At 43.3% G+C, this 14,494-nt stretch overlaps 2 protein-coding genes across 4 annotated transcripts; both read right to left on the reverse strand.

Moving 5' to 3' along the window:
• Positions 1-662: 662 nt before the first annotated feature.
• Positions 663-5,262, reverse strand: LOC138595217 (GRB2-related adapter protein-like). Of its 3 annotated transcripts, none has more exons than XM_069666573.1 (5): positions 5,185-5,262; positions 4,965-5,062; positions 4,389-4,508; positions 1,084-1,248; positions 663-843 (listed from the first exon to the last, which is right to left on the reverse strand). In XM_069666573.1, the coding sequence occupies exons 1-5, from the start codon at positions 5,260-5,262 to the stop codon at positions 663-665; spliced, it is 642 nt and encodes a 213-aa protein (XP_069522674.1). The 3 variants fall into 3 exon arrangements, with proteins under 3 accessions (XP_069522674.1, XP_069522673.1, XP_069522672.1); XM_069666572.1 differs by having other exon boundaries at positions 663-829; positions 1,064-1,248; XM_069666571.1 differs by having other exon boundaries at positions 663-842; positions 948-1,248.
• A 2,246-nt stretch (positions 5,263-7,508) lies between these two features.
• On the reverse strand, positions 7,509-14,455 carry brat1 (BRCA1-associated ATM activator 1). The gene is made up of 12 exons (XM_069666482.1): positions 14,210-14,455; positions 13,673-13,821; positions 13,447-13,594; positions 12,895-13,354; positions 12,500-12,622; positions 12,274-12,365; positions 12,091-12,194; positions 11,812-11,995; positions 11,563-11,636; positions 10,639-10,723; positions 10,263-10,546; positions 7,509-8,514 (listed from the first exon to the last, which is right to left on the reverse strand). The coding sequence occupies exons 1-12, from the start codon at positions 14,334-14,336 to the stop codon at positions 7,621-7,623; spliced, it is 2,724 nt and encodes a 907-aa protein (XP_069522583.1). The 5' UTR covers positions 14,337-14,455; the 3' UTR covers positions 7,509-7,620.
• Positions 14,456-14,494: the final 39 nt, after the last annotated feature.

The following is a 14,494-nucleotide window of genomic DNA, read 5'->3' on the forward strand; positions in this document are numbered from 1 at the left end:
TAAAGAATATGCAGTATTTGTTTAATGTGTAATGCTAATGTGACAATGAGCCTCTTGTCTCTAGCAGAGATGGGTAACTCCAAACCCCCGGACATTTTTGAACATTCAAATGGGAGTTTTCAGCCCCAATCAAGCGACTCCAGTGACATCACTTGAGGCAATTCATTAGATTTTGCACAGCCCCCGCTGGAGACACAAAAGGCTTTGTAGAAGCTTTTCAGTGGTAATCCCCAAGACCTTCCCTGTCACTATTTCTTTATAACATTAAAGTCAAGTTTAAACTAGAACTTCTCAGAACTGTGTGGGTGTGGTTTGATCGGATATGATTGACGGTGATCAAACAACTAACCACTTGTCGTCAGATTCAAATATTGCTAAATGCTAATAGGAAAATATGTGACACCACTTTTTTCCAACGTCAAACCAGGGACACAAACACACAGAAATCTCTGTTGTGAAAATATTAAAACTGCACCGAGCTTGGCAGTAAACAGATTTTTCATTTGGGGCCCGGCACTATTTTCAGGTTCAATGCTGTCAGTTAAAATGATTGGACTAACTGTTTCGTCACTTGTACAATCACTGTATAAGTAAGGTAGGTCACTATAGCTTAACAGATAACGGTCAGTGATACAGCCATGGTACTGGAGTCTGATATGGTGTCAGTGGTACAGCGGTTGGACGTATTCCGGCGGGAAGATTCCGACTCGGCCTCGACAGCGCCCCCTCCAGGACAGAGAGCTCGAACAGTCCAGCAGGTCGATGATGTCACCTCGCAGGAAGTGGAGGTGGGCGGTGTGAGGCGGGGTGTAGTCACAGAGGGCGTGAGCTAGACGAGGCTTCTACACACACAAAGACAGAGCAAATAAAGCGGCGGCATCACACACAGAGGCATGCTATTTCAACAGAAGTGCAAGCTGTTTACGAAGAACAATGATTCATCGTACCGCCACAACTGGTTCAAGCAGACGCTCTCTCTCTGGGTGAGGGGGGTGAGAGAAGAGGCGGGCCGAGAGGAGGGACTCCTGGGAGCTGCTTTTGTAAGGGTTGGGGTAAGGGTTACGTCCAGGGTGGGACAGCAGGCGAGGGGACAAGGGAGGGTCTCTGAGGAGGACCACTTTCTCCACCGCGATGCTGTGAGTTCTGTAGAAATCCACCAAACGGTTCAGAGAGCAGAAAGACTCGTCCCAGATGCAGTACTGCCCGCCCCCCTCCAGCACCCGGAAATGCTCCACCCTGTCCCCATAGCTGCAGGACAAGAGAAGGGAGACAGTCAGGCGGGTATGCAGCACCTTTAAACTCCACAAATGCTGCTCACCAGGCTGGCTGTTTCTGTTTTTAGGAATTCATGCAAACCGCTGTCAGTGTAGGAATCAGACCACACTAACCTGAGCGTGTGGGTGTTTCCACTAAATCATCACAGGCTGTAAATTCACAGACTACGAAGCGCAAATGTCAACACACACACGTGAATAAACACACATGAATCTGGTCTGAGCGGTTTTGAAAGTACTTAAGCGGTTAGTAGTTTGTCTCATACTAATACTGTGTGCCTTACTGAGTGTAAATATAAGCACTAATTAAAAAAGTATGATCATAGAAGTGCTATAATAATATAATATAATTGATTAGCTGCTAACTAAAAAAATGCAACTATTTAGATTTTTGATTATTGTTTTATTCCTTTTACAAGCAAGAATGAAGAATGTTAAGTGTTGTTTTTTGTATTTTAACTGAGAGTAAACTGAGTGTCTTTTGGTTTTATAGTGTTTGTTAGACAAAACAAATAATTTGAAGATGTCATCTTGGTCTTCTGGACAAATTGTGACAGGCATCATTCTGACATTTTATGGATAAGGGCTGTAAGTTGTTTTGTCACCAGCCGATTAATTAGTTGGTCTTTTATCCATGAAAAGATATTGAAAAATGTCCAAACTGATGTCTTTAAATGTCATATTTTGTCCAGCCAAGAGTCTAAACCTGAAAGACATTCAGTTTATAATTATTTAAGCAGAAGATCCTCACAATAAACAAGAATAGTATGTGACTGACCGCACCAGGTCACTGTGCGCTTTTGTGGGCAGTGTGTTACAAGGACTGGCCTCATGAGGCCGATGACTACGTGTTTGAAAGCAGGTGCGCGCTGCGGACGTAGGTGAGGACAGTGGACGAGCAGCGGGGGAGAAGCCCTGCCTACTCCCCAGAGCCGTACAGACAGAGAGTCGTGTCAGTGGAGGTCTAATATGCTCCATGATCCGCCATTGCGATGTCGCAACTCTCTCTCTCTACGACTGTCACTCACTCACTCACTCACTCAGATACTCAGTCAGTCACATACAGACCTGTCTGTAGGGCTGACCCCGGCGGTCAGCCAAAAAGCTTAAAGAGAAAGTTTGGCATTAAAGTGATAATCTTGAAGATCTCAGTTTTGTTCTATTTGGCGGCACCTTATGGCGATAAACGGCATTTGCGGGAGTATTCTTCCAGGCGTCCACGGTTGGCTCCGGCTTTAACTCTTGATTTTCCTCGCTGACTGTTTAGACTGTTTGCCTTCATCTGAGCTTCAAATTTGTTTCTTTTTCTTTGGATTTTCACTTATTTCTGAAGTTGTATCTGTAGTCATCCATCTTTTCTTTGTTTGTTCAGCCATAGTAGATTGCTGTTTACTCGCAACACACGGAAAAGCAGCCGCTTAGCTCCACCTACCCTCTCTGGCAGACCAACCACTGCTAGCTGATGGAAAACGCGTCACTAACTGGGCGCCGCTTGTGATTTTTTCTGCGAAAGTCGCCACAGACACCCAGTCTGTAATACTGCTAATGCAAAGGCTTTCATCAGTGGGCCATAGGCTCAATCACCATTGTGTTACCTCATTCGGCGATAGATAGTGACTAACAGACATTTATTTACATGAAAATCTTCGAGATTCATTCTTTAAATATTTGACACAGAGAAATAATATTGCTGAGAATATAAACTACATTGAATTGTCTCCTAAATGTGTTATATTGGGTTTTTCAGCTGGTCCACATATGACCCTGGAGAGATAGATGTGGTCCCTCAGAATTCAACATGCTCTACTGTTTTATACTAACAGGAAATGACAAAATACTTCAACCGTGAGTTTGAAACACTTATCTTAGTCGAAGGAAGCAAAGAGACCGCTACATTTCTACGCATGACAGTTATTTTCTGAGTTGTTCCTGGAGCTGTTTAACCGCTATAAACATACTTTTAATGTTTCCCAGCTGTCAGCAGTTCCTTCATTTCCTTTGTGCAGAATACCGTGGAACAATTCGTCCATCACAAGTTAACTCAAAGTGTGTCTTAGTATGTAGACTTGAGACTTTATCTGTTTTCAGACATGTATAGAGTCAGTATGTAGCATGGAAAAGGGACACAGGCAGGTATAAATAACAGATAGGTAGTTCAGAAGGAGTTCATCCATCTTGAATTTCACAGAATGAATTGTTGTTTTCCACGATGTCATCCAAATAAAGCGCAGACGTGTTGAGATCTGAGAAGAATCTCCTTTTATGACCCACTTAAGTTTACAACTATAAAAACATCTCGTGACTCTGACTACTCGTCTTGAACACTGTCGCCCTCTGTTGATGTTTCTCAGGACTGCACACGGTGTGCTGTGTTCACTGCACGCACTTAAGTAAAGCACTCCTCTTAGCGCTCAGCCCTTGAAGGCAGACAGATGTTGAGCCTTCAAACATTAATATATAAACAGTACGTACATGCATGAGTGTGTTATGTGTCAATTGCATAATGTACCTGTGTTTAATTAAAGACTGAGTGCTGTTATGTAACGGCCTGATTATTGAATGTACCCTCAATGATTAAATGTGTCCCACGTCACTTTGATGACCCAATTACACCTCCTCTCTCTCTCTCTCTCTCTCTCTCTCACACACACACACACACACACACACACTTACTGTCTGTGCGGCTGTTATATTTTTAGTGCAATGGGTTCTTGTAGAGCATATTTAAATAGTCTGACTTGCCCTGACACACACTCAGAGACACGTGGATGCTCTAACTTGCTAATGTGTTCACTGTTACGCAAAACAAACATCCAAATGCAACAAATTATTTAGATGCTGCCGCCTGCATGAATCTGGTTGTACAATATTTTCTATCTGCAAGGTGTTAAACTGGGTTTTTAAGATCAGAGCAAAGGGCAGATGTTTTAATGTTTGATCATAAAGACACACAAACAACTGCTGCACCCTAACACATGCATTTCAGTGCTTATTAACATCAAGTGTGAACAGGCATCAGAGGAGCAGTACGTCAGTCTGCAGCATGAGATTTCATCAGACTTATCTCTTGGGTTCTTGTGCAGGGTTTTGTTAGTGCGTGGTGCGTTCACTGACCTAACGGAAACAGAAAACTCTCCCGGTGCTGATTCGCTCTCCCTCACCAGGAACACTCCGGTGTCCTGCCAGCGGAGACGCTTCTCAGCATCGAGTCGTGACACCCGCCCTGCAAACCATCTACAAAAACACACAAAAGCATGTAAGTTATACCCTCGTCTTGAGCTAAAAATAGATTTTGAGTATTACTGTACATTCATGTCACACTTTTAGTAGCTTTTGAATGAAAATGTAACCGTCAGTGGTTTCCAAACTTTGGGATTGGACCCTAAAAAGTGGTCTTTGAATTATATTTTAGTTGGGTTCTCTTATTTCAGCTTTTATTTTGAAACACTGAATCCTTTCACGTATTTAGGCATCACAAAAAACCCTCCAATTGCAAAGCTCAGGCAGGGATGCTTTTACAAGCAGACATTGATTAATTTTGGGCCACAAGCCAAACAATTTGGGAACCACTGGTGTGAAGAAGTGTTAAAACAATCCATATCTATGACGTTATTTTCTGCAGTTACAAATTGAAGTTCTTTTTCTATTCTGAACTGATTTGCTGTTAAAGTAAAATATGTGTTTTATTACGGATAAGGAAGGAGGGAAATGTAGTTCTCTGGCACGTAGCCACGCTTCCCCTGGATCTCTGCTGTGACCCAACAAGAATCATCCTCCATTTCTGTCACCTATAACACACATGCACAATTATTCCTCCTATGTAAACATGCAATCTTTTCTTAACTTCAGCCAATGTCAAGTTCAACCCAAACACAAACACACACACACACACACACACACACACGCTTACCTTGATGATGTCGCCTCTCTGGAAACTGATCTCGTCCGCCTCTGATGCCGTGAAGGAGAAAAGAGCCACCGCCTCCATGCTGAAATAATGAGAAGAGTCAGCTACAGAAATAGTTTCACTTCATGAATGAAGGGAGAGAATACAGCTGTGTGAGCGCAGCAGAGCGGGGCGATGACACTCTATTACGGGATGAGATAATCAGTGTGTGTGTGTGTGTGTGTGTGTAGGGGCTCATTAGTTAATGAGGAGAGTGTATCTCTGCGCGTGTGTCCCTCTCTACCTCCATGTGACTCTGTCAGAGAGTGTGTGAACACGTGGAGGTGGCCTCTCCATCGCTGGTGCCGACACACACTTTAAACTCCGGGGCTTTAACCAAGAATGTCCTCGAGGGAAATCAGCGACAGTGGAAGAAAGGAAGGGAGGAATAAAAATAATCCAGAGGAGAGTGTGATGGCCTCGAGTGTTTATGACTGTCTTGTTATGATTAAGTCGTTGCAAAGGTTAACACACTTCTTCCAGCTGCTTCTCGTATTTTAAGGTTTAAAGAATTTAAATAAACAGCAACAGGGAGAGCTTTCAGCAGCAGTGGACAGTAAGAAAGTCGATTTACTGTAGAACTTAACTTGAGTGCAATTTTAGGTACTTTTTTTACCTTTATAGTTCAAGTGCACAACATTTCAGAAGGAAATATTGTACACTTTTAACACCACAGCCTTATCTGACAGCTTTAGCTACTAGTTACTTCTCTGATTAACAGTTTAGATAGATGACAAACACACAAGTTTATATTATAGAACACATCGTTTAAGCTTAATCCAGTTGTTCCTAATCTTTTTGTCTTGTACAATACCAATGAGTTTTTGTATTTTTTTAGGGATCGACCGATTATCGGCCGGGCTGATTATCGGCGCCGATATTCAGCATTTTGACACATATCGGCATTGGTCTTTTTTTTTTTATCCGACGGCCGATAAGAGTGCAGAGTGCTCACACACACGGCGGAGAGGAGAAAAAGTTAATTTCTTTGCAAATTTTATTTAACTTTGTTTTATTTACTTCAACTTCAGGAAGTTATTTATTTATTTATTTAAATTTTCTGTTTACTTTATAAAAGATGCTGCTGACCCTGGGAACTCCCTGCGCTTTTTGTTTGTTTGTTTAATAAACATATGCTTAAAGGCATTTAAACAAAGTTAAGTGTTGGAGTTTGTATTATTCAAAATTTTGACGCCAATATTTTCACTTTTACTGCAAATGAATATTGGCTCCAAATATCGGTTATCGGCCTCCTTGACTACTAATAATCGGTATCGGCCCTGAAAAAACCATATCGGTCTATCTCTAGTTTTTTTTAGATTATTTTTTTTGGCTTTTGCCCTCGTTATATAGGACAGCTGAAGAGAGACAGGAAATGTGGGGAGTAGAGAGTGGGGGATGACATGCACCAAATGATCAGCAGACCGGTAGTCAAACCTGCGATCAGTGCGCAGGCCTCTACACATTGAGCGCCTGATTCTTTGAAGGTGCCCGACCCCTGGGATGGGAACTGATGGACCACACTAGCTATCTCTTAAAATAGCTCAAACAAGTTCTCCCTTGAGCAGCGACAAAAGTGAAATGCTGATAACACATTAATGCATCAGCGTTCACACCTGAAGGTAACGTCCACTTCCTTTGTAAAGTCTATAATCAGAACTCAATTTAAAGCCTGTACAGAAGTTGGTGAGTTGTGACTGACCTCTGCTGGATGTAAAGGGAAATGTATCCATCTATTATCTATTCGGCTTATCCTGCTCAGGGTCATGGGGGGACTGGAGCCTATCAATGGGCGAGAGGCGGGGTACACCCTGGACTGATCACCAGTCAGTCAGAGGGCTGACACATAGAGAAAGACAAGTGCCCGGAGGGAGCCAACGCATGCACAGGGAGAACATGCAAACTCCACACAGAAAGGGCCACTATGTCTGAATCGGGATTCAAACCAGGAACCGTCTAGCTGCAACAGTGCTAACCACTGCACCACAGTGCAGCCAATGTATCTTACTAATTATTAGAAACATTTATTATGAAAAAGCCAATAAAGATCCAGAACATCCTGCTTGGTGTTTAATGAAAATGTACTTAGTAGTTTCTTTAAACAGTTGGCGTTTTTATCTATTGGCTTGTTCATGAATAGTTCATAATTGTTCTTAGCAATATATCTGAAGCCACAGTGTAAACAAGTACCTGAGATCTCAGGCTCTTCAAGATTTCGAGGTGTTATACAAAAACAAACAGGGCTCTGTAAAAGTATAGAAACTTTATTTATGTATAAATCGGTAACATCAAGACACTTCTGTTTAACAACAAGGAGACAAAATACCCTGACTTATGAGAGTGTTGTTCATCACTGATAACAGACCAAAATAAGGCAGTGTGTGTGCATATTTCTGTGTGTCAGTAGCAGTCCACTATGACCTCCTGCCCCGCTTCTGCGTCTGAACGAGCGTGCGTTGCCCTCGCAGTCAGAATGTCCTGCAGCAGAGAGAGCGGGGAGTTGTGGACGTGGTCACTGCTTTGTGTCAGCACGTCCAGCCTGTCGTCTAAACCCAGCGACCTGAGCACCTCACACACACCAACAGTCAGGCCTTCACCTCCATCACCCCCACCCTCCCCTCCAGTCTCAGCCTCGCCTGCTCCATTGAAACTTCTCTCCTCCTCTGGGGCCTTATCGCTCTTCTTCGTCCACAGAATCTTTCTGATTTCCTTTCCCCAGCCTCGGCCCGGGAGCTCGCAGGTCACTCTAGCAGCTGTTGTTGTGGAAGCATCCAGTGCGCCTAGAGACACAGGGCAGACTGTCTCTCTGAGTGTTTTCAGCAGTTTACAGGCCTTTAAACCAACCGGCCGATCACAGTCCACAAGACCGCTCAACAGCACGGAAATGACTCCTTGCTCAACCAGATTCTGCAAAGCTCCACCCAAATCTGCCTCCAAAGCCTCCGTGTGAGTGTGGAGGGTGTAGGCCTGCTCAGACACTACACCATAAGGGTGCTGCAGGGCATTACTTGAGTCCGAGTCCTTCCTGTAACCCCTCAGACCTGAAAAGGCTTCGCCCAGCAGCAGCTCAGCCAGCTCCAGTGTGTGAACTTTGACCTCCCAGTCCAGATCTGCGCAGCCCTGTGAGAGGACGGAGCGGACACACTGCATGAGGAGGGAGGAGGTGGAGGCGGATAGAGGCGAGCGTGACGAGGATGAGGACAACCAGGCGATAAAGTATTGAACCACAGCCCTCCTGGCGAATCCCTCCGTGTCCTGGGAGAGAGTTTCAAGGAGCTGGTTCACGATTTCAGTCTGTAAAGACACAGACGGAAGGATTATTAATAACGGTCAAGTTTGGATTATAGAGCAGCTTGTTGTCAAAATATCAATCAATGAATACTTTTTTACTATACCACGTATTTAAACTGATACAATCTCAATACATTTTACATTCAATAGTATCAAAAAGTACCATAGCCCCCAAACAATTAGACTGTCAATCAAATTTTTTACCCAAAAGTGCCACAAGAGAGAAAGAAGTAGTGGAGGCTGTGTTAAATACTTGATTCTGATTGGTTAATTACAGCACTCCGAGGTCTGCTGTTTCTCACTAACAGTCCGTTGCTATGAAGAACAGACCGTTGCTATGAAGAACAGACCGTCCGTTGCTATGAAGAACAGTCCGTTGCTATGAAGAACAGACCATTGCTATGAAGAACAGACCGCTGCTATGATGAACAGACCGTTGCTATGATGAACAGACCGTTGCTATGATGAACAGACCGTTGCTATGAAGAACAGACCATTGCTATGAAGTACAGACCGTTGCTATGAAGAACAGACCGTCCGTTGCTATGAAGAACAGTCCGCTGCTATGATGAACAGTCCGTTGCTATGATGAACAGACCGTTGCTATGAAGAACAGTCCGTTGTTATGATGAACAGACCGTTGCTATGAAGAACAGTCCATTGCAGCTCTCACTTTGAGTGTAACAGACTATTTCTAAACGGAAAACGAAAACATAATATAATTTATTTTTAAATAAACAAAATAATTTCAAAAATAGAAGTTAATAGAAGCCAGTTGTCTATATGACCCATCTTCGCGTCAGGGTCATGCTCACCCTGTCATGGTTCCATTACACGCTAACAACCTGCTCACTGTACTTTCTCCCTTACTTCTACTACTATCATATCAAAGTTTAATATTCAGGTATCTTGACAACCCTAATGCAGCCATCTGACAACATAGTATGTCCCTTTAACTTTCTGTTATGAACTTCAAAGGCCTTGTACACGTACGCAGCCAAGTCAGTAAGCCTGCATATCCTGAGTGTAAATACACTTTACAAAATGAGACAGAATATGACATGTATATGCATGCATTTACACTGGCTTCTTATTCGTTAAAGAACTCAGTTTAAGGTTGTGTTGATCCCTTTTGAAGCCCCACATGATTTTTTTAAAACAATAATTTCTTTTAACTTCATTCTCCACCAAAACGCCTCAGATCCCGATTCCACGGATCATACTGTTACTATTTTTAGCTCCAACATTGAGGAACAGTCCTGTATCAGATCAGCTGAGTGCAATATCTTAAAAAGCTTTCTATGACTAGCTTTATTGTTGTTCTTTATAGTCAGATTTTTTGTCTCCGTTTGGATACTTCCTGAAATTATTGACGTATACTATAGTTTTGCATTATATAAGCACCTATCATAGAAACAATTTATATTATTTCAGGAAAAAGACACTGTGTAATTTTCTTATTGCTATTGTGACTGCTCAGTTATCTCACAGCCTCTTGGGTGGTCTGCCTTAAAGATCGTACAAAAGCCTCCAGGATGCATCAAATTTTAAACAGCTGCTCCAAATATGTCAAGACTCCAAACAAAGACATAATCCAATCATAAGATGATTTTAGAACATCATAAATTTATAACAACCCAGTATTTGTGGAAAGCTGGATGCCATAACACAGAAATGACTGTAATGTGAGCCTTCATGTTGACTGTCTTTCATCACCTGCTTGTTCAGAGTAAAATCACCATTCAGCCTACCTCCTCCTGATTGAGTGCTGCCCCCTGCTGCCAGCTGTGCGTCTGTGTCTTTGCCAGAGCAGAGATGGCGCTGGCTCTCACATAACTCTCTGTATCCTGTAGCGCCTCCTTCAGGAGCAAAGTGGTACAGCAGCCTCCCAGCAGAGCTTCACTCGCAGAGCACATCTCCTCGGCTGATTTCACGCAGACACGGACGCCTGCCAGGTGACCCAGAAACTCTACGGTTGAGTCTCTCACCTCCCAGCGCATGTCGCACACACGCTTCTTCACCACCCCGGCCAGATCTGACAGAGATACACCTGCATTTAATTTCAGTAACATATTATATAGCCACAATGATGGAGGAATCTATTCTGTGTGTGGATATGAGGTTTACCTTGTCTGAGCTGGGCTGTTATGGATGAGAGGTTTGAGCTGACGCTGATCCATTTCACTAAGGCCTGGTACGACTTATGGAGAACCTGAGAATCGAAGGTAGAGTCATTTCAATAAGAGAAAAAACAGTAGATACAGTATAATGATGTGGTTGTATGGTTAATATCATATGAAAACCCAACATAAACAATTAGAAAATAAATATTATGAAAGCATCAGCAGTTATGACGGCGTTGTACCGGACCGTCTTGGTGAAGAGGGAGCTGAGCCTGAAGGTGTTCTAACCCTCACCTATGGTCATGACCTTTGGATAGTGACTTAAAGAATGAGGTCGTGGATACAAGCGGCTGAAATGAGATTTCTCCGCAGGGTGGCTGGGCTCAGCCTTAGAGATAGGGTGAGGAGCTCAGACATACAGAGGGAGATCGGAGTACAGCCGCTACTACTTCCCATCAAAAGGAGCCAGTTGAGGTGGTTCAGGCATCTGATTGGGATGTCTCCTGGGCGCCTCCCTTTAGAGGTTTTCAGGGCACGTCTAACTGGTGGAGACCCCTAGGCAGACCCAGAGCTCACTGGAGGGATTATATATCCCATCTGGGCTGGGAGCGCGTTAGAATTCCCCAGAAGAAGCTGGAAAAAATTGCTCGGGAGAGGGACGTCTGGGTCAACCTGCTTAGCCTGCTGCCACCGTGACGTGGATGGTTGGATTGATGGATATTATGACTCTCCTCGAAAATGTCACTTTTCTGAAATAGTTGGACTTCTTCCAAAAATATTATAACTTTAATCTTATAACCTTTTTAAAATGTAAGAAAAGCAGTATGTGATTGTTTTTTTGTAAATCACAGCTCCCCATCAGTAGCAGTTTAGTGAATAGATAAAATAAAAGTAGTTGTGTGTATAGACAGGAAAACAAATGACTTACAGTGGGGTCACAATCAGGATTGTCCAGATATTGTATCAGAATTGTGAACACTTCACTGATCTTCTCCTCTGCTCCTGAAACACACAAGATGGAGCATCATTGATAAATGTTTCACCAAAAAATGTTATACCTCGTGTTGAATTTCCTTGTTCACTTAAATTCTGTCATTAAGCTGGCGTAAAAGGTGTTAAGAAAGAAAACAACATCTTCTCTCTATTTGGATCATCTCATATTAACAAACAGTTTTACCTGGGCTGCTGCTCAGACATGTCAGAGCCTCCAGAGCACATTTCTGAACTTTGGCACCGCTGATTACATTCCTGCAGACCTCACTACAACCAGAGGATGAGGAGGAGACGCCACTGCAGACCTGTAACAACGACAGAACTGCAGTGACGATAAAAGCTGGAGGACAGGGGAGGATGTCTGAGGGCTGAGGAGGAAAAGAAAGAGAGACAGTGATGTGAGTCTGCTTCAAATAACAAATACAGCCCATTTCCTTTCTTCTGCTTTGGGTTACAGCCTCACCAGGGGTGTGATGTGTGGTGTGTTTGTCAGACAGACACAGATGGCAGAGATGCAGGAAGTTTTACTTTTCAGGTGATCTATCATCGAAGATCCCTGATCATCTCCTAAAGGAACAACAATATATATTTAGTTATAAAGATAATAAAAAAAACAGCCCATTTTGTTTTTCTGAGTGTGTTTTACCAGATGTGTTTGTGCCCAGTAGAGTGTGACCAGTTATAATGTCAAGGGGAAGCAGTAGTATTCTGACAGCCCGCTCTGTGTGGGCAGCATCACTGCAATGGCGCATAAAGAAAGAATGGGTAAATAACAACTTGACTTCAGATAAATAAGCTCCACAGTCTGAGCTTGCACTGCTCATTGTGAAGTCATATCATGCATGAGAGTTTTACAGTGAACAGATGCTTACTGATGGCCGCTGTGAAGAAGAGCAGCTGCAGCTCGAATGAGGTCAGAGGGTTTGTTAATGTTCAACATGGACGATAGAAGACGGCTGACACGACGGTCTGGGACACGTTCATCAGTGCCGGAGCTGATGGAAACAAACATGGATACTGTTTAACACTGAAACTGTCATTATATTATATTATAGTATTATCACAGTGCAAATTATGTTTATGCAGCGGGTGCTCTGTGTTTCTATTAACTACTAGTGGACAAGTCTCTATTTTCTTTCACCATTTATTAGCTCTTTAAACATGTGAAAAATAAGTGTATTAATTTTGCATTTGCCTCTCATTTCACTGCTGTTTGTAAACCAAGTCCTAACACTGTGTAACTGTTCATATGAGAGACCCAGTCTACCTGTATGCAGCCAGAATAACATCCATCAACGGTGATGTGAGCTGACTGCAGCCTGCTGTCACCAGTTCCTCCAGAGAACCTGAGACAGTCTGGAGCAGCTCGTCCCGGAGAGGAGGCCTCGCCCGGGCCAGAAGCAGAGCGAGCAGCTTGAGGGTCTGCAGACTCTGACGGAGCTGTGTGTTGTCTTTAAGGACCAGTGACTCCTTCAGGTACTCTGAGATCATTCTGACAACAGCGCTGTACTCAGCCCTGGTTTCCACAGAGATGTTTGGTTGCTTTAAGTCTGTGATGGAGGCATGTGTGCTCCCATTAACTTTGTCTTCTTTCTTATCTACACCGTTACATTCTGCAGATGAGACTGGCTGGAAGAAGAGCAGGATGTGGGCGAGCATTTGATTGGCAGCTGAGGCAACAAATAGACTTGTGTCTGTTTGGAGTTTCAGTAGCTGTTCAGTAAAATCTGTGAAGTTTGAGAAACAGATTTTGGTTAAAAGGGGTCAAATTCTTAGTAGTCCGTCCTAAATAGTGTGCGTTTTCAAAATGAAGTGTCACCTGCTTCCACAAAGAAAGTGAGAGCCTTTGGGTGCTGCAACGAGCTCTTTAAGCCCTGAATCCAGCCAATCCTTAAACAGGGATCCTCCCAGAGCCCTGCCTCTTGCCAGTGCTGAAGGTTGAAGGCTTGGTCTAGGACAGAGCATTCCTGTAGGAGGGGGACATCCAAACAGTCAGATATTGTAAGTTACAATTCTGCAGGAGTACAATGTGTCCTTAACTCTACCTGAAGCTTTCTGAAGCCGTCCTCAGTGGCTGCAATTAAACCGGCAAGTTTGAGAGTGAAGGAGAGGACGCCAGGGTCTGAAGCTGTGTTGTTAACCACAGTGGATATGAACTCAAGCAGACATGGGCAGGACTCCAGCAGAGATCCCCCTTAATCAAGAGATAGGTGGACATAAGACGTTAGAAGATTGAAGGACAGATTCTCGTTTTCCTCTCATTTTAAGGCCCTAGCAATCTGGTGACACCTGAAACGTTTAGCCAATGAATCTAATTACAGACAATTAATATTTACTATTTTGTATATATACTTATTTACTTGGTAGTTACAATCTTATTCCACTCATATGGTGCTTGGTTTTCAATATTCCAAGACAGGGAAAAATAATAACATTACCACAAATGAATTGTCACATTGTAAACTTTGAGCATCAACCAAGGAGGATATAAAAGCAAAGACCTGAAACCTGCAAAAGAAGAAGGCAGGAATAATGACAGATAACCAAACTACACTATCCTACCAACTACAGACAGTACTAACCAGGCTTGGTGAGCCCTGTGAACCAGTCCAACAGTTTCTCCAGGCTGGTGTCATCGGGCAAAGACCTCCCTGAGTCCGCCAACACCTCACACACTCTGGGCAGCAGGGACACACACTCTCTGTCCATGGTACTAACGTGAGAGTGCGTTAAAGTAGACTGCTCAGTGCTCACTAAAACCTTTACAGCTTAATACAGTTGTATAGAAGCATCCATATCTAACGTCGACTCACGTGTTGTGAAAGAAAAGCTAGAACATTGCTAAAAGTGTTATTGAGTGACAGGGC

The sequence above is a fragment of the Semicossyphus pulcher genome, unplaced genomic scaffold, assembly GCF_022749685.1.
Source record: "Semicossyphus pulcher isolate SPU_LCO1_2020_fin unplaced genomic scaffold, fSemPul1.0.p SCAF_17, whole genome shotgun sequence".
Lineage (NCBI taxonomy): Eukaryota > Metazoa > Chordata > Actinopteri > Labriformes > Labridae > Semicossyphus > Semicossyphus pulcher.

Bases quoted from the DNA above. Each gene is read 5' to 3' on its own strand.
- LOC138595217 (XM_069666571.1), bottom strand. From the start codon at position 5,262: ATGGAGGCGGTGGCTCTTTTCTCCTTCACGGCATCAGAGGCGGACGAG. The intron at 1,249-4,388 runs GTCAGTGAACGC...CTTGTCCTGCAG, and splicing joins GAGTTTTCTGTTTCCGTTAG to CTATGGGGACAGGGTGGAGC. The intron at 843-947 runs GTACGATGAATC...TTGTGTGTGTAG, and splicing joins TGCTTGAACCAGTTGTGGCG to AAGCCTCGTCTAGCTCACGC.
- brat1 (XM_069666482.1), bottom strand. From the start codon at position 14,336: ATGGACAGAGAGTGTGTGTCCCTGCTGCCCAGAGTGTGTGAGGTGTTG. The intron at 13,822-14,209 runs GTTAGTACTGTC...CTCTTGATTAAG, and splicing joins CACAGGGCTCACCAAGCCTG to GGGGATCTCTGCTGGAGTCC. The intron at 13,595-13,672 runs GTAGAGTTAAGG...CCCCTCCTACAG, and splicing joins ACGGCTTCAGAAAGCTTCAG to GAATGCTCTGTCCTAGACCA.